A 19,367-nucleotide genomic window follows, 5' to 3' on the forward strand; every position below is an offset into this window, starting at 1 on the left:
CTGGAAATGAAGTCAAATGCGCAGCAGCCACAGCCACTGCCAGACTTCCAAGGCCCAGATCCCACCAGGCCAACGCTCTTGATCAGCAACCCAGCCACGGAGGCCCTCATGAGGCAGGGGGAGAGAGGCATTCACGAGGGGGTGGGGTGGGGTGCTGCCCGAGCTGTGCCAGAAGATGGGCCTCTTCCAACAACTCCCATTCCTTATTCATCAAGACCCCTGGGCTCTCATCAGTCAGGGGCCACACTCACCCACGCCGCCCCCAACACAAGCACAACCCACACTGACACACAATACACACACATGTCCTAATCAAGGACATCAAACAAAGTGGGGAAACTAATAAGATTTGCCTTTGATGTAAGAGATGATGATTTGTGTGTGTGCGCGTGTGTGTACCTAATCCAGGTCATGAGCTCCACAGTGTCTGGATCATAGAACTCCCTCAAGTCAGACAGCTCCTCCACCATCTTGGGCCAGAACTGCAGGCGACGATGAAAATGATGTCATAATGCCAAAAAAACCCAACAACATCGCAATGACTCAGTGCGGCTGGAAAAAAAAAAAAAAAACACATTTGCAAAATACATTAATAAAATAACTTAAAAACTTAAATTGAAAATAAAAAGTAAACTAATGATAAAATTATAAATTAAATACAAATCAATTATGATGAAAACAAATTCACTGCAGAATATTTATATTATTATATTAAACATTTCCAGATTTTGTTTTTTCATTGATGACCCATTTTGGTGTAAAGGTAGTGGCTACAAAAAAAACATGGCATTAGAGAAGAAAAATAAAATTAAAAATTAAGTAAAATTAATTAAGGATCAGTGCTGCGCTTCTTGTGCTATTTAACAATCATTGGCTCTGTGCGTAAATCATTTGCGATAGTTGGGCTGTTTTTAGTTTGTTTGTTTTTTTTACTCTTGATTAGACCTCAGATTGATTTAAAGGTTACGGTTGGCTGTAAATGCCCCAAAATTCCACATAAAACTCGATGTCTCATTTGCGGAAGCAAATAGAAAAATGCCTCCTCACTTAAAGTTAAAGCACAAGCAGCACTTGTTTGTTTAGTCCAGGGGTCTTCAATCCTGTTCCTCGAGGGCTACTGTCCTGCCTGTTTTCCATCTCTGCCTGCGGGAACACAATTTGGGGTCTGGAACGGCTTAATTGCATTTCCATTCATTATAATGGCAAAATTTAACTTGATTTATGAATGTTTCGAGTTACAAACGGGGTCACGGAACCAAAGAAGTTCGTAGGTTGAGGTACCACAGTAAATGTTAAACCAAATACATACACAAAAATAACAAATAAAAAAAAGAATAAATTCTGATGTGGCAACACAGATGATGCCATAACATAAAAAAACAAACAAAAATATCAATTTGAAAAATAAAAATAAACCAAATTTTGAAAAAACAATACATATGAAAATAAAGCATAGTATTTGACATGACACTTTAATAATGTGTTCCCCCCACCCCCAGAAAAATGCAAGTGTGCTTGTTCACAACGGCAACAGCGGCAGTATCAGGATGTAACGGTTTGAATGTATTGCTTCCTTTTAGCCTGCTGCTTGTATACAAAAATTACCGCTCTCATTATGAAACAACAATAACAACGGGAGGAAAAAATGAAAAATTCTTGAAGCCTTGCTCAAGGCACACAATGGGGTAGCCATTGTTTGTGTAGTGCGGGAAGGTGCTACCTTGTAATAGAGGAAGGCCATGACGGCAACGGGCACAGCGTATCGGACCAACGTGAGCTGGTGGATGAGAAGAGAAAGCAAAGAGGCGCAATTCAGTTCAATGAAGGAACCGTAAGAGCCACACTGACCCCTGGTGGCCACCTTTAAAAGCAACACTTCACCTGACCTCACACATGGACTGATGGAGTCACACCAGGTCGCCGGTCTTCATGCCTCTGGGGATGATACACCCACTGGCTCAATTGTGGTGGGGATAAAAAGTATCAAAACCCCCAAATTGCCTGTAAAAGCTGCATTCGAGGACTGCGGGTACAATGACCGTCCATCTTGAAACCTTACTTTGAACCCCTAATCCTGTTTTAAAACCCCACTCCGAGATTCTTAAATCATTGACTTGAAACCCTACTTTGAAACCCCAATCCAACTCCGAAATTCTTCAATCATTGGATTGAAGCCCCGACACTTTTGAAACCTTTGGCATGAACCTAAAACCTCGCTTGAAATCCTACTTGGTAACACCCAACTCTCCTTTTATTGAAACCCGACTTCTTTCACATTTTAAAATCTTTTTGCAAGGTTACATAAAAGAAACAAATGAGATAATGTGATTGCAGAAGTGTGCACACCCTCAAAACCGGGGATGTGGCTGTGTTCCGAATGAACCAATCACATTCAATCAATCACACATCTGCCCCTATTTGAAGTGCCTCTGATTAACGTCTAATAAAGCTCAGATGTTCCAGTGTGCATTTTCATTTTGTTGCATACTCACCATGAATCTGGTGTTGCATCGGAGCGCGTGAAGGAGCATCGCCCACATGTCCCTCCCGCACACGCCATATGCCGCCACAGCACACATATGTCCCGTCCAGATGTACTTCATCCTGCCCAGTGAAAATGAGAAACGAGGAAGAGGCGTATAAAGAAAGTGAAAGCTTGATGAAAACAAACTTTTTCAAACAAACAGAAGCAAAAGAAAAAAGAAAAAACAAGAAGCAAAGAAGAAACGACGTCTGCCTGCACTTTTGGCCTCCTGCTCTTCATCAGCACTTTACAGGAAGCCAAAGAAATCCAATTTGTCAGCTTGTGTGCAGCCTGACTGCTGCTGTTTAATGCTCGCGCACACACACACACACACATACACAAGCGCACGCACACACACAGACTCGACTTTGTGCCACCTCTTCTTTTATGTCCATTCAAACACTCTTTAGTGTGAGCTGAACTTCCCCATGAAATCATTTATATTCAATTCTAATCCTGCCTTCAATGCTGACTTTCTAATCCTAATCCCTAATTTTGAAACGCTAAATTGAAATCCTCGCCTCAATTTGAAACCATCATTTGAAACCCAAACTCAGGCTTGGATGTTTTATTTGAAAGCACACACAAACATGTCTTGAAAGCCTCTAATGAAACTAAAATCCCTAATTTGAAACCCCTGTCTTTGCTTGAAACCCTAAACCGTGATTAAATCCTGATTGGAAAACCTAACCCGATCTTGAAGCCCTACTTTAAAACCCTAAAGCGGGCTTCAAACCCTGATGTCAGTCAAACTCTAAGTTTAAGATCTTAATTTGAAACCACAACCCTTTCATGAAACTCTCATTTGAAGCCCTCTTTGCTTGAAACTATCATTTGAAACCCTAGCCCTGCCTTAAAACCCAACTCTGTCTTGAAACCCTAAAGTTTGCTGGGAACTTTAATATTGTTTTAAGACATAATTTAAAACACTAACTCAGGTTTGATAGTCTAACCCTTATGAAATAATTACCCTGCCTTGAAACCCTAACATTTGTTTGAAACTTTAAAACTTGTTTGAAATCCTAATTTGAAATCCTAATCTGAGACCTCAATTTAAATTTGAAACCATAACCTTTGCTTGAAACTTGAATTCTTCTTTTTTTTTTTTTTTGAACCCATAATTTAAAACCTGAATTTAGGGTAACCCAAACCCTAACCGCTGACATTTGTTTGAAACCCTTGGAAAGCCTAATATGAAAACTCTAGCCTGCCTTGAACCATTGAACATTTGGTTGAGAGCCTAACCCTTGTTTGAAACCCTAATTCTGGCTTCAAAACCTAACCCTGACTTGAGACCCTAACCCTAGTCTTAAAACCTGAACCCATGACTGAACCTCGAATTTGAAACACCAACCTGGGCTTAAAACCCTAATTTGAAACCCTAAAATTGCCTTTATGCAGGCTTGAAACTGTTGAAAATCCTAATGTGAAACATTTGAGCAACTCTCTCTAGAAATCGCTTCATCTTTCTACGACTAACACTGCAGCAAAAGTTTCTGCTTGGAAATAACTGCAAGATTCTTGAAATAAATTCAACACAAAGCGAAACTCAAGAAGTCACGACTCCAATTATAAACTTCTCCTCTCTTTTTCTTGTCGCTTTTCACAAAGCATGCAGTCAAAGTTCAGCGCAATCATCACTTCACAGAGGGACTATATAGACTGATGCGTATATATACATTTCATTGTGAGACGGCACATGCATTATGAAATGATAATGCTTTCGTAATAATAAGACAGGTGGCGTTGCTGCTGTTGCCGTGGCAATGACACGGCAGCACTTTAGAGGAAGAAAAAGAGACAGACCCCATGAGAAAGAGAGGTCTCTGGGTTCCAGCGTGAGGGTTGCGCCCTCGGGTGGTCTTTTGGACCTGAGGAAGGCATCACACAGTGTGAGCCTGTTGGATGCTAAGGGGGGAGCGCTCAGTTACGCTTCGAAGGCACCACAAAGACACCAAGACACCGATACTAACTTGGCAAAGATAAGTGCAGTGAGAGTAGCACAGGCAAAGGCAGAGGAGATAACGGTGTCATTCAGTAACTGTCAACAAGTGTATCTTTGTAACACTAAACAATGGTGATTTTTATCAAAGTCACTGTAAATAAACACATTTATGTTTTTGACCCAATCAACTAAACAATTGAATTGTTGTTCATCTAGTGTTAATAACTGTGTGTTTGTGATTCAAGTGACTGTCAACAATTGTTTGCAAAGCATCAAAACACATTATACATATACATATATATATATATATATATATATGTATATATATATATATATATATATACATATATATATATATATACATATATATGTAATATATGTATATACATATATATATAATTCTATATTCTAATAACAGTAATGTTATTTGTCTGTTTTCGCAATAGCCTTGAGTATTCATTTTGACTGTTGAAGTCTGCACAAATTCACGTAATCAAAATTACATTACAACAGATCTTATCTTTTTTTTAAAATCAATTTAGCTTTGCTGAAAGACCATAAAACCCATTTAAAAATACTAAATTTGAACATATTTGTGCTTGAAATTACCCTACTGAAAATATTTTTTGACAAGAAAATATAGTGCGCTGCTACACAATGTGAATTTAGGAAATAAAAACAGAGAACTAATTGTTAATTCATTATATTGTCGTGATTTGATTGGTTAATAAAACCCTTGCTTCAAGGCCCGGGGATTAACCTGCAAAATAATGCTCCTCGATATTAGAAATTCGTTCCTCGAATGAAGTCACTGATTAGCAAAACCTTGCAAAGAAAAAAAAACATATTTCAAGCCTTGTGTTTGTGATCCTAGTAGCAAGTGAGCTCATGATCTGAGTAACACAAAAAAATGTGTTTGTGATCCAAATTGTGCAACAAACTATTGTATCTGTTTGAAAGGAGGGGCGTGGTCACCTCATGGTGCTGAAGGCCAGCAAGGCGTAGAAGAGCGTGTGCAGCAGGTTGTAGGCCACATCCGGACGAAAAGACGCCACCAGTGGACCGTCTGCTTTCTTTTCTGTGGCGCCACCTTTTGTCCTTCAGGGGATAGGGGTGACACGACAGACAAAAAAAAAAGCGAGAGAAAGAGTCGCTGCATGGAAATATTCCAAGAATACGCTCCAGGCAGAAGGGAAGGTGGCTGGAATTGATATGATTCAGATGGTATGATTCACTTCTCATTGACTATGACCCACTGAGCATCTTAAATGGCCGCAGTGGGAAGTGATGTCATTGCGTCAGATGGATGCCGAGGTGACTCTTTGTGTCTTTGTCTGCGCTCGGCCGGCAAAGTCTGGATTCCTTCCCGAATGGCCGCGCGCCCCTTTTGTTCTGGCGGGTTGGCATTCGCGCGGCGAGTCGCTATGCTAATGAGAGCAGTTCGATGCGGTGCCTCAGGACGGCAATAAAGCGGCGAACTAGTGAGTGTGTGAGGCGTTCGCAGGAAGATGTGGAAATTCAATATGGGGATTTTCAAAGCATTAAGCCCAAATGTCCTCAAACTCTTTAACTCTCCTGGATGCTGGATGTTTGTCAAAGTTGGTCATCAGTTACTACAGGAGGCAGTGTCGTAGTTGGTCATCAGTCACTGCAGTGGATGGCTATTCAAAATTGTGCATCAGTCACTTAAGTGCAAAGTGTCAAATTTGTTCATCAGCTAATACAAGGAACAGTGTCAAAGTTGTGCAACAGTAACTAAAGTGGATCACGTCAAATTTGTTCATCAGTTACTACTGGGGTGTGTCAAAGTTGTGCATCAGTCGCTACAGTAAACACATTAAAAAGCCGTTCTAGATGAGGGTGCCTTAAGATCAAAATAATGCATCAGTCACTACAATGGACAGCTATTTCATGATGTGCATCAGTCAATAGAGTAGACAGCAACCGAAAAGCTGCTACTTGAGTGCACGAGTCTTTATGTCAACGTTCCTCATCAGTCAACACAGTGGACATCCACTATATTTATCAGTCACTACATACAGTCAGTCTACACCTATTCAAAGTTGTACATCAGTCACTACAGTTGCATGTATATGTATGGGCTCCAGTCCATTTTCATGGGGCGCGGCCCACCTAAGGTTCCGCAGAGCCGCCAGCGCCAGGGCGCCGCCCATCAGCATGAGCGTGAGGGCGTAGGGGCCCAGCAGAAGGGTGGCGGACAGACGCTCCAGAGTGTCCAATGGCAAGGCACCGAAGGCTTCCTCACATAGATACAGGTTGGCATCAAAGTCCCTGAAGGAGGAAGAGGAACTGTCAACAATAGTATGCTTGCGATCCAAGTAACTCAACAATTGGGTGTTTGTCATCAAGGTAACTCTAAACAAAAGTTACATTTGAGGTCAAAGTAACTTCAAAGTAAGCAACAAATGTATGTTTGTGATACAAGTAACTTAGCATTTGGATGTTGGGAATCTAAGTAATGTAAACAATTGTATGTAACTGCAAACTGTTGTGTGTTTTGGGACCAATATTACACATTTCAGGACCATTTTCACATTTTCTTAAAGACATTTTAACCTTTTTTGTACAGTTTTGATTTTTCTCACATTTTACACCATTTGAATTTATCATTTGAGAACAATTCATTTACATTGTGATTTACACTTATTTGGATCATTTTCACAAATTTTCTTGGAGCATTTTTACTAATGATACATTATACATAATGGCTTTTTTTGACAAGTTTCTTTACAATTTTCTAGGGCCGCAACTAAGGATTACTTGACTAATCGTTTAGTTTGTAAATTAGTTTGCCAGAAATAAAGGGAATTGAACTGAATTGATATTGAATAAAGGGATTTCCATCCTTTTTTTAAAAAACAGACATTTCAAATCGACAGTGCAGAAATCACACAACCAAATTAATTGTGATTCACCATGACGTTTCAGAAAATTGGCAAATTTTGCAAATGTTTTATTCTGATTCAACACTAAAATCATCAATCTGCATTCATAGAGGACTACAGACAGAATATTGACGAGGATTTAGACCATTTTAAATTAAACAAGGTGACTAAGCGATTGATTATGGAAAATAAATATTGATTAATGTTATAAGCAATTAGTTGTTGAGTAATTGAGCAATTGTTGCACCCCTACAATTTTCAAAGTTTTTGAAATAATTTTCACTTTGTCACTGTTTTTCTGCAACATTTTTTCCCATTTTCATTAGATTATTCATCTATTTCATTAGAACATTTTCACCCAATATTTATACTTTTACAGATTTTTTTAGCAAGTTAATTCTTAATCATTTCTTTCTTAATCATTCTACTTAAAAAAAATAAAAAAATAAATCATAATTTTCACACATTGTCGGATCAATTTGTAATTTTTTTCATCATTCTCACGCATGAATTCTTCCTGGCTATTATTTGCCGTCATTCAGGTTGATTAACACAGCCATCAAGAAGTGGCAAAGAAGACCCCGTGAGTGTGAATCACACAATAAACGTCGCATTGCGCGCTAGCTGCTGAATAATTGAAGTGCCGCTCGCGTGTGGCAAGCCGGCGTTATCTTGGCGGAAACGTTGCACCGAGCGCCGTCTAATCGATGGTGCGAACCGTCATCTATTATTCACGTGCGCAGGTACCGCAGCGTCGGAGGAATAAATTTACAATGGCGCACGAGAAGAGACGGGCGCGAAGAGACGAGCACGAGTCGCGTTCACCATTCCTACCTCGTCGGCCCCCAGGCAAACTTTGACTTGATGAATTTAAAGATGTGCTCGTCTGATCGCAGCCGCAGCGCCTTCTGCAAACACACGTACGCATACACATTCACACACACACACACACACACACACACACAGATAAGGTCAGGAATGACAAATATATAAAACAAACAAAACTCAAAACTACACGTGTCAGATGAATAATGGCCTCCAGGGTGTGTTTACTCAACTGCAGAGAGGATCAGACATGGGTAGGGTGTTTGAGAGGAGGTGCATATATGATCAAATGCATCTTATGTCATTATCATATATATCTAGACATGTATTTTGTATCCTTTTTTCCACTATACATTATAATTAACTAATTCAGTGCTATGAACATTAGTTAGATAGTTAACTGGAATCCAACTATTTGCCGCCACCGATCAATATATTCATCATGTACATTTGTCAACAGGAACTGTACATGTAGAAAAGGGTCCCTCAACGCTCATCTGAGCAATTCTGATTTGTAAACCATTGTAATTGTTAACAGATCCCTGTAGATGGCGGTGTTGTGTTGCTTTCTACGTTGGCACTGAAGTACAAAACAAAACAAAAAATTAAACACAATAGCAGATTAAAACCACAAGAACAAAAAACTAACCATTAACCAAAGGATATCAAATAAATATCACAACATATCAAAAACCACAAAAACAAACTGAACACATCAAAAAACTACAAAAAAACAAATAACTAACCAAAACAAGAAAAAGCTGATTACAACAGCAAATAAGAAACACCAAAACAAATTAGTAAACAAAAAAAATGTAAACACAACAACAAATAACAGAACACAAAAACAATCATCAAAACCCAACAGCCAATTAAATAAGTACCAAAACAAATAACTTAAATTAAAAAAAAAAAAAAACTAAACACAACTGCGAAAACACCACACTAACCCACCTACTAGAGCAAGTCGGTATGGGATGTGATGTAAAATTTCATCACAACTTCAATCACTTTTTTTAATCACTAATTTTAGAAAAGATTTACACATTTTCCCTTCTTTTTCTTTTTTTTCATTCATTTTAGACGATTCTCACATTTTTTTCATTCGTATTACTTCCACTTTTTGACCATTTTAGACCTTTTTTGAGAATTGTCCAGAAAATGTTTGGAAAAGTTTAAGTTATCCTCAAACAAAATTAAAAAGAAGTTAACCCCTGTAAGGTGTTTATACGCGCCCCAAACTATTGACATTGACGGGGAAAATGATGAAATAGAAAGAAAAAACAAAGAAATGACAGAGGACAACCTTGGCCAGGAAGTTGATGGCGAAAGTGAGCAGGAGGATGGCGGTGCTGTGGATAATCAGCTTGGACACCCGCACCACAAAACCACCTGTCTTCAAAGAACGCTGCAGGAGCGCAAAAATATAAATGATATTATTCATTCATGTCATTTCCGTAATGTTTTTACAAGAGCTGGGCATCGCCTATTTCCCGTCCGCATATTTAATCGACCCACGTGTTCCCAGTCGGTCCGCGTCGGCCGGACTTAAGAACAGAACGGACTTAACCTGTACCACGTCACACGCAGGTGCCGCACACCTGACACGTGGCCGAAAAGGAACAAATAAAAAATTTAACTGTGTTGTGTACCTTGCAGTCCACAGATGCAATGACATGTTTTTATTTCACTGATCACCACGCTGTGCATGCGTGTGTGTCTGTTGTTTTTGTTTGATATTTTTTCTTTGAGGGCGTGTCTGCTTATGCGGCGCCTTCTTGTGATGTGAAGATTACGTTCTCGATGCTGATTGGCTGTCGCTGACGAGGGATGGACCGGGAACCACAGGGTTGATTTTATATGCAGGACGAAACGCGGTGGCGGTTAAGCGATGTCCAGCTCTGGTTTTTACCAATAATTTTTCCACTTTTTCCCCCCTATTTAATTCTTCACTTATTTTTGTACAATAATCACAACGTTTTTCTCAAATCCTGACCATTTTCACTTTTTGGGGGCCATTTATATTTGTTTTAAATAATTTTCTGTGTTTTTTTGCATAATTTTTCACTCCTTTTTGATAAATCTTTACTCGTTTATGGACAACATCCACAAATTTTGCTACCTTTTTCACAGATATTTGGTTAATTTTCACCCATTTTTTTGTGTACTTTCTTTCAATTTCGTATGAATTTTCACTCATTTGTTTTCACTGATTTTATTTGGATAATTTGAACTCAGTTTATATCATTTTCACAAATTGTAATTTTTCACTCATTTTTTTATTCATTTAGAACAGGGGTCTCAAACTCCAGTCCTCAAGGGCTGCTTTCCTGCATGTTTTAGAGCACAGGTGTCAAACTTGGGTCCTCAAGGGCCACTTTATTGCATGTTTTCCATCAATCCTCGCTGCAACATACCTGATTCAAATGATCAACAGGGAGAATTGGAAAACATGCAGGAAAGCGTCCTGTGTTTTAGAGGTTTCCTCCTGCAACACACCTGATTCAAATCAGGCCCCTGCAGAACTTGCTGATGAGCTGATCATTTGAATTAGGTATGTTGCAGGTGGGAAACTTCTAAAACATGCAGGAAAGTGGCCCTAGAGGGCCGGCATTTGAGACCCCTGATTTAGACAGAAATTTAGAGATATACAGTTTTATAATGCACATTTAAATATTAGATATGTCAAATATATATTTTTTGCCATTTCTGTTCATTTTTTGACCATTTTACATTGTTGTCGTTTTTTTAACATTTTAATTCCTTTCAGATATTTTGTCATTCATTTGTGGTCTAGTTTTAGAGAATTTATTTAAGTTTTTTTTGTCAATGTAAAATCAATTTTGATAATTTTCACTCTCTTTTTTTGACAAATTTTCACTCATTTGGAGAAAGAACTGTAGCGCTAATATGTATAAATAATAAACATATGTCATGAAATAAGTAATTTCATCCTCTTGGCAGAGTTTATGAATGCAAATTACCTAACTCTACCTTATCATTATTTCAGTTGTTATTTTTCTTCACAATTGGACAATGTGGCATTTTTAAGACCTCCGAATGGTGGACTTAAAGATTTACTGCCTTTTTTCTTTTTTTGACTATAATTAAGGCTTTCATTTTGGAGAATCTAATTTAACAATGTCTGGGATCCGAATGACTCATACTGCTTCTTGGCCCCCTTACACTACACGACGTACATATTAAAAGCAGACGATTTTCAACAAGTAACTTAGCATACATACATAAATGATTTAGAGCCTTGCTTCCTCTTGCTGTCACGCTAAATATCTTCGTAATTGTCGCCGTGATAAGATCAGAATGAATGAATACATAAATTACATTAAGACTTGACAGGGAAATATGTCTCAGCTCACAAAGTGGAATTATTGGCGGCTTAAAGACATGCGCGCCAGGTGTCGCATCCGTCTTGTGCCACGTATGTGTGTGTGTGTGTGTGTGTGTGTGTGTGTGTGTGTGTGTGTCTGCGTGAATGCGAGTGGGTACATACATGGAAGTGACGCACAAAGAGGGCCGCCACGATGAAACTAAGCACCAAGGAGCCCAGGATCATGGTGTTGAAGAACTGCAGCAGCCACACGCTGAGCAAAGCACTCACTTGGACCAAGTACAGCGTGGTGACCTGGAAGGGAAAAAAAAAACACTCAGAGCAGACCTCTCCCAAGGCCCAGGATTCAAATAGTCACCTTACAGTCACAAGAGGGCAACAAATATAGTCATTATAGCATAGTACAGTACAGTACTACAGTATAGATTCAACAATTTTGACTAACATTTAGAATGATTTGTAGGCAATTTCAATGTATTTTTTAACAGCGTTTCCCTTTTTTTTTTTTTTAACAATTTCACATTTTTTTTACCCAAATTTCTTATAATCTGTAAGAAATGGTTTAAAATGATTAGACCATTTCTTACAGATTGTTTTGTCAATTCAACATTTTGAATGTTCATTACTTTTTGGAATAGATTTCCACTCATGTTTGACAAAATCAACTCATCCATTTTACTTTCAGATTGACAGATTTCTTGGCAATTTCCATGTATTTTTTTCTTTTTTGAATGAATTTTCTGACAATTTTCCACATTTGCAGGAATATTTGTCATTATTTTTCCCCATTTTCATATATTTATGACCATTTCGTCTCATTCTTTGTCGATCAGTTTCCCAGATTTCTTGTTAAATTGCACTAGTTTTGGGGGTAACAATTATCAACATTTTTGACAAGTGGTCATTATTAACCTGTTAATTTTACAGATGAATAATTTGCATGAATATTTGCAAAATGTTTTACCAATGTTCTGTCCATTTTCACAATTCAGGGAGTAAGGTTTCACTATTTCATTTTATTTGTTTTTTTACCATTTCACACAATTTAACATTTTTTGTTGTTGTAATTTTCACTCATTTTCTGATAAACTATACACACTTTCTGGATAATTACCTCTCAAATGTATTTTTAACTACTTTTTTTTAACAAGTTTCACTGATCTCACCGCTCCCTTTTTTTTAAATTTTATTTTTTACCATTTTTATGTATTCTTTGCCCCCTTTCACTTTGTTTCATTTCAAACAGTTTATTTAGGGTGAAAATAGAAGTGGAAAAAGAAGTTATATGGAACCATATTTTTGGTTTTTAGTTTGTGCGTAAGAAAGCAGGCTTATTTCCGATGAATGAAAGTCAAAATAAGGGCAAAATTACTGGACTCTATCATTGCATTCTATTGTTTTATGGGTGGGGGATAAATTCCATTGGGAATAAATACTGAAAAAGAAAAAACATGTTGAGTCCTGGTGGTCCAACCTGCGCCGTGGTGAGCACGTCCACACAGTCCAATGTGTAGACGACGAGGGCCTGAACCAGAAAAATGAACTGGTTGAACTGCCACGTCACGCAGAAGCACAAGCTGCAGACGTACATCAACCACACCATCACCTTCTGCCAAGTGGAAGAAAAACACACAACAAAGCCTTAATGGCAACGCAGCTATGAGATAACTTACGTTAGCATGCGCACACCTGCTGCACGGTGCCCAGCTGAGGCCTCAGGTAGCACGTGATGGCGGCAACCTGCAGCGCCAAGAAGGGCAAAGACCAGTTCTCTCTCAGCGAGATGGTGAACTCCACACGAGTTGTGTCCACCCTGCAAACATATTCAGAATTCGTCATCATTATTAGCATTATTAGCATCTCGACATGATAGCGCACTCATATCGCCTAGCTCTGGATAAAGCTATGTGGTCGTTCCCATAGTCAAAGATAAACCTTGATAAAAATACAAACTAACTCAGATCAATATAGGTCCTCGATAAAGCTATGTGGGCCGGGGGCTGAAGCGTTCCTATTTATTTGTCTAATTTAAATCTTTGTGAACATCAGATATTTAGATGTCAGCTAATCAGAGTGGCAATTTTGTGCTTCTTTTCTTGAAAGGCATTTAAAAAAATAAAAAATAATGAAAATTTGAATTTTTGCTCAGACAACTGTATGGTACATTATCTTAGCGGGACATGTTGTCGCCGCCCACCTGTTGAGGATGTACCAGACGGCAGCCAGCGCGCCCGCCATCCACGAGCTGCCCAGGAGCCACGCCGTCAGGTACAGCGCCATCACGTACACTGCCTGCAGCGAAAACACGCTGTAGATGTAGAAGTACATGGGCTCCAGGTATGACTGCAAGACACACACCAAAATTGTCAGGATTATCCTCACCAAAATATCATGATCATCAAGGCCAAAATGATCAATTGTCACAATTATCACCATAATGACAAGTATCGTAAACACAATGCAAACAAAAAACAATCCCAAATGCATACCAAAAGCATTGCAAAAGGTTTTGTGTTGGAAAGAAAAAAATTAAAAACAGAAACTCTATGTATGTTTTGACAGAAAAACTGTGACCCCAGCAAATTTACTTAAAATGATCACTTATTTTCTGCCAATTTCAGTCATTGTCAACAATTTTCATATTTATTTTGGGCAAATGGTCACTATTTTTTTTATCATTTTCACTCGATTTTTTATCATTTTCTGTTTATTCTTTATCACTAAAGCAAATTGCTGTGCGTGTGTTCTTGTATGTGTGTGTTACCTGTATGGGCAGCAGCCTGTAGAGAATGCTGAGGAGGACCTCCTGGTAGATGTTCATCCTCTGCAGGAGGTTGATGGTCCTCTTGGACTCCGTCAAGTTGTCGTGAATCAACTCTGACAAACCTGAGCCCCCGCGCCCCCCCGAAAAAAACTGATTTATGGAATTCAAAATACAAAACGCAATATTCAGTGGTCCGATCAGTACCAAATTTGAACCATATATACCCATACTCAAAATCTGCATTTATTTAGTAGTGGCCACAGGACGTTAGGTTGCAAAAATTCAACACCTAAAGCCAATTTCACTGTTTCACTGAGCAAAATGGAAATTTGTAGACACGTCGGTCATGAGCAGACCCAAGAAAATGTCTCAAGAAACCATGTCTGAAAAGACACAGTCAGTCTGCCATTTTGGTTCAATGTGGCCATTCTGGAATAAATTCCGGCCAGTTCATGTTTGTTTGTTTTTAAATGCAGACTCTAAAACCAGTTTAACTTAGCAACATGAAATTTGGTGGACATACAGTACCTATCATAAGTATCCCCACAAAAAAGTCGAGAAGCAATGCTCGAAAAGACACACGAAGTTTAGCATTTTGGTTAATTAGTCATTTATTTTCCAGAAGGCCTGGATTTTTTTATTTAATCCAGACCCCAAAAACAGTATCACTTAGCAACATGAAATTTGGTAGGCAAGTTTATCTTGAGCAGACGCAAAAAAAAAAAGTCTTAAGATCCCTTGCTTAGAAAGACAGGAAGTTTGCCATGTTGCTTTGAAGAGGCCATTTTAGGCTCCATTCAGCCATTTCCTTCAAATCTCTCTATACTTGCAATCAACTCAGGCCCATTGACCCAGAATCATTCTGCAGCCATGCTGGTGTGATTATTCCAAACAGGCCTGCGGGTCTGGAAATGATTACAACATGTTTGCTGTGATTGAAACAGCGTCTGATGCCAAACGTGCGACATTCCGCCGACTCTGGGCCGCGGACGTCATCACGATCCCGACGGCTGCTTGATCCACCGAACCAACCGGCCCTACTTTCCATAAACAGCATCCACGTTTCCACCCACACGTTTCACATTATCTCTCCCTCCTTCTCAAAATATTCCGTCATTAGCCAAACACATCCTCCTTTCATCCAGTGACATCATTTTTCTCTGCGCGTCGAGTCAGTCGATTAGACTGTGTAACAGTCTAGAAAGCTGCAGCAAACAAGGAACGATGATGATGAAGAAATAAACTGTTCACATTTGGTTGGAAAATGGAGGGCGCGGTGTAGCCAAGCTAACGTGTCATGCTGACACGTAGGTCGACTTGCATTTGATTTTAATTTTTGCAAAAGGATTATACTTGAGGCCATAAACAATTGCTACTGTTAGCCTCAACTTAGCATGTTAATATATCCAATTCTAATTGTATCTAATTATCGCTTGTTTTGTGTGTGATACATTTGTTTTACTGTAAGAAAAGAAGGAAAAACACAATTTAAATTGATGCCATAAACTTTCACAAATTAAACAGGGCAAAGGCTTGATGAAGTTGGCTAATATTAGGCTCCTTAGCATTCCAGCATAGATTTAATATTTCAGGTGTACCTTCTTGTATGGATGAAGCGTTCAACATTTGCTTGTAGTATGAGTAGTAAAGTCCACATTCGGTCCGGAAAGAGATCTCACGCTCCACCTCCTGAAACAAAAATGTTTGTTCTAAAGGCCAGGTGATACATCAGATGACCTCAGTTTGGTGAGCATCAATTATTTCCTTTGGCTTTAAATGGCAACACTTATTCTAAAAGAAGATATCTTGCATCAACCTACCTACCATACTTTGTACCGGTAATCAAAAGTTACACTAAAATAGTCTTGAGAAGTTAGATGTGTCATGTCTTTAAGACAAGGCAGTTTTTAAATTCTATATTTTCAACAGAAAAGTCATACATTTTTTTAGATTTATTTTTATACTTTTAAGAAAAAGAAAGTCACATAGATGATTTTTTGGAGCCAAGTCTTACAATACATTTTCTAGAAAAAAAACAAACATTTTGAAGTCACACATTCTCCACTTGTTTTTTTGTTTTAAATCATACATTGTTTCAGAATTAAAAACATGTAAGAGAAGTCATACAGTTTTATGATTCAAAAAACATTTTTAAGAAAAATCAAATTTCCCACCCCAAAAAAATGTTTTAACTCAACTTTATTTATAGAGCACTCTAATAAAACCACCATTGTTGCATGCAAAGTGTGGTATATGGAGTAAAAGTTTGTCATTCAATATTTAAAAACAGTCATCAATTTCCCTGATTTTAACAATATTTCAAAGAAACTAAATCAATCAAAATCTTATAAACCGTTTAAAGCGAAGTCATATATTTTCTTGAATTAAAAAAAGAAAAAATTAAGTCACACTTTTTCCTGAATTTTCTTTTATAATTTAAAGAGAAATGTCTTATCTTCCAGACTTTTGAACAATATTTTTAAGAGTAACATCAAACAATTTGTGGAATTAAAATACCGTAAATAGATGCATAAATAAATAAGTTAATTAATTAACAAATACAGTTAAACATTTTCAGAAAAAAATATTTTATAGAAGTGACATTTTGGAAAAAAGTACACTTGTTTAACCCTTGTAGACACTTATTAAACAAGACAGTTTGACTGTGTTTTCATGAAATCCAATGGGAAAACATTTTTCCATTTCTCGAATTTCTGTAGAGTGTTACCGTGAGCTGTTGGAACCACAGCAGGTTCTCGTGCAAGGCATTAACACAGCAGGCCTGCGTCAAAGCCAGCAGGCCGGCTGTCGTCAACCCTGTCGCCGTGGCAACAGCCCGCCGCCACCTCCACCACGTGGTTAGTGAGCCAGCTCCAGAGGCTTCCTCTTCATCCTGAGTGGACCTGGTCGTACCCCGTCGTCGTTTGCGGAGCCCCATCACCAAAGTGAAATGATCAATAGAAAAAATCCAAATCCATCTGGAGAGAAAGTAAGAGTAGCAGCCGAGGCGTCTTCAAAGTGGTTCCAAATCATTTAGCTTTCCAAGCACCTTGGCAGAGAAAATGTGACGAAGTGTTCTCTCAGGATATGAGCTGCTCCTTTATGATCCTGCATCTTCTTTCTCAAAAAAAAAAAAAAAAAAAAACAGCAGCAGAGTTTAGCTCTCAACCAGCCTCGTTGGCCTTGAATTTGAACATCCTCCAGCTTCCTCGTGGGGTCTCACAGAGGCCGAGTAAAAAAATGAGCTCTGCCAGAAGTCGAAATGCAGGACGAGGATGGAAAAGTGGGAAGCTAGTGGACTGCAGCTGACCTTTTATAAGAATAGGATGGAACATAGCAGAGAGGGAGGGAGTGGGGGGGATGTTTGGGAATGTCAGCGCACTTGTGGATGCATAGTCCAGCTGCGTCTGAAATTAACTCCCTGTTGCGAACCACGTGGGTATGACTTCACACCTGACATATGCAAGTCCAGTGCTGGACACATGACTCACGCCAGCACACAATGGAAGCTGCCCTAAATTAACAGCAGTGCTAATTGTGTCAAATCTGATTTTATTCTGCAACAAAATTCTTCAGATTATTAATATCATCAAAATATTCCAACAGAGTCACCATTCTATAATTCTTACTTTGATACTATGCGTCAGTGATTCTCAACCAGTGTGCCGTGGAACATTAGCGTCGTGAGAGATCATCAGGTGCTCAGCGGGAAATTATCCGATGTCAATTATTTTTTAGCAAAAAAATATATTTGATCATTTAAAAAAAAATGTTTGTTAATTTATTGATGTCAAACACGTATGGTAACTGGCAAAACAATCAAATGTTTTTCCACTACATGACAGAAGGTACACAATGACCCTGTACAGCAACTTTTTGTGAATCGTTTTGCTAAGTGGTGAGCTGTGAGATTTTTTTCCGATGTGAAATAAGTGCCTTGGCTCAATAAAGGTTGAGAAACACTACTATACCTATACAGTGAAATAATACTTTAAGGCAGCTGACTTTTGTTCAATGAAATGGTGCAGTTCGGTTGATCATTTTGGTTAGGGATGGCCGAGTACCAATACCAGGCATGGATATCAACCCGATACTGGCCTTATTTCAACGTTATCAGGGACTAGTGGAGGCTGCCAATATCAGCCACCGATACTTAAGGCAAAACAAATCTCATATTGACTCAGTCGTCTTTGGTAATCTGTAGTAGTTGTCGCTATAACTGTGGCATTTTAACACATTGACGAATGATCATCTGCGTCAGAAAGGTGTTTGTTCACAATTTTTCGTTCATTGTGTTCAATTAATTTTTGTCATATCAAAAATACAAAGTATCAGTACTCGGTATCAGTGAGTACTCAAAGAGTCAAAACTCGTACTGGTATCTGTTTGAAAAAAGTGCCATCAACCATCACTAATTTTGGTGTTTTAATGTACTGTACAATGTTTAATTGTCTTGATTTTAAATGGCAGATTCCCACAGTAAATGCATCGCAGTACCGTTCTAGTACCGGTATACCCTGCAATCCTATTCCAAGGTCAAAATGTTCACAGCTCATTCAGAACATGGGAAACATTTTCACATTCCAAAGGATCCTACTTTTCATACAAATCCATTAAATTTCCATTAAATATTTTTTTTTTTTTTTAAAACATTGAAATCATTTTTGGGGGTTCTAAATTAAAGTTATATTTCCGTTGAATTTACTTAACCAGACCAAATTATTACAACTTCAAAACGGTCAGCTCATTTTAGACAAGTGTCAACAATTTTAGACAATTATTTCTGTGATAGGTAACACACGAGTGAGTAGAAGCGCTTAGATTTCAATGTTAGACCAAAAAAAAAAAAAAAAATCATGCCCAGGGATCAAATCTAGACCACATGTCAGCACTTTGGTCAAGGAAAGTGGCTGGAAATGAAGCTCACATAGTGTAGTGTACATACATTTGATTGTGGGAGAAAACCGAGTACCCGCAGGAAACCCACGCAGTCGGAACATTGGGGAAACATACAAAGTTGGTTGCTTCATCTTGCATGGCACCGTCATGCTGCG

The 19,367-nt window shown here is 38.5% G+C and overlaps 1 protein-coding gene across 3 annotated transcripts in view; it reads right to left on the minus strand.

Moving 5' to 3' along the window:
* dpy19l3 (dpy-19 like C-mannosyltransferase 3) overlaps window positions 1–19,367 on the minus strand; it is a 35,582-nt gene that overhangs the window by 10,407 nt on the left and 5,808 nt on the right. For 2 of the 3 annotated variants that reach the window (XM_086026664.1, XM_086026663.1), the window contains exons 4-16: window positions 15,912–16,002; window positions 14,314–14,435; window positions 13,747–13,892; window positions 13,239–13,362; window positions 13,024–13,158; window positions 11,712–11,843; window positions 9,507–9,608; window positions 8,210–8,283; window positions 6,603–6,761; window positions 5,445–5,567; window positions 2,493–2,604; window positions 1,721–1,777; window positions 400–482 (exon numbers count right to left, since the gene is read on the minus strand). In XM_086026664.1, the coding sequence (XP_085882790.1) occupies window positions 400–482; window positions 1,721–1,777; window positions 2,493–2,604; window positions 5,445–5,567; window positions 6,603–6,761; window positions 8,210–8,283; window positions 9,507–9,608; window positions 11,712–11,843; window positions 13,024–13,158; window positions 13,239–13,362; window positions 13,747–13,892; window positions 14,314–14,435; window positions 15,912–16,002 (1,460 nt within the window). Of the gene's footprint in view, window positions 1–399; window positions 483–1,720; window positions 1,778–2,492; window positions 2,605–5,444; window positions 5,568–6,602; window positions 6,762–8,209; window positions 8,284–9,506; window positions 9,609–11,711; window positions 11,844–13,023; window positions 13,159–13,238; window positions 13,363–13,746; window positions 13,893–14,313; window positions 14,436–15,911; window positions 16,003–17,041; window positions 17,581–19,367 lie in introns of those variants that run through there. The other variant, XM_086026665.1, reaches the window with a different exon arrangement.

This window comes from Filicampus tigris, chromosome 3 (assembly GCF_054856515.1).
Source record: "Filicampus tigris isolate MCC_2025a chromosome 3, RoL_Ftig_1.0, whole genome shotgun sequence".
NCBI lineage: Eukaryota > Metazoa > Chordata > Actinopteri > Syngnathiformes > Syngnathidae > Filicampus > Filicampus tigris.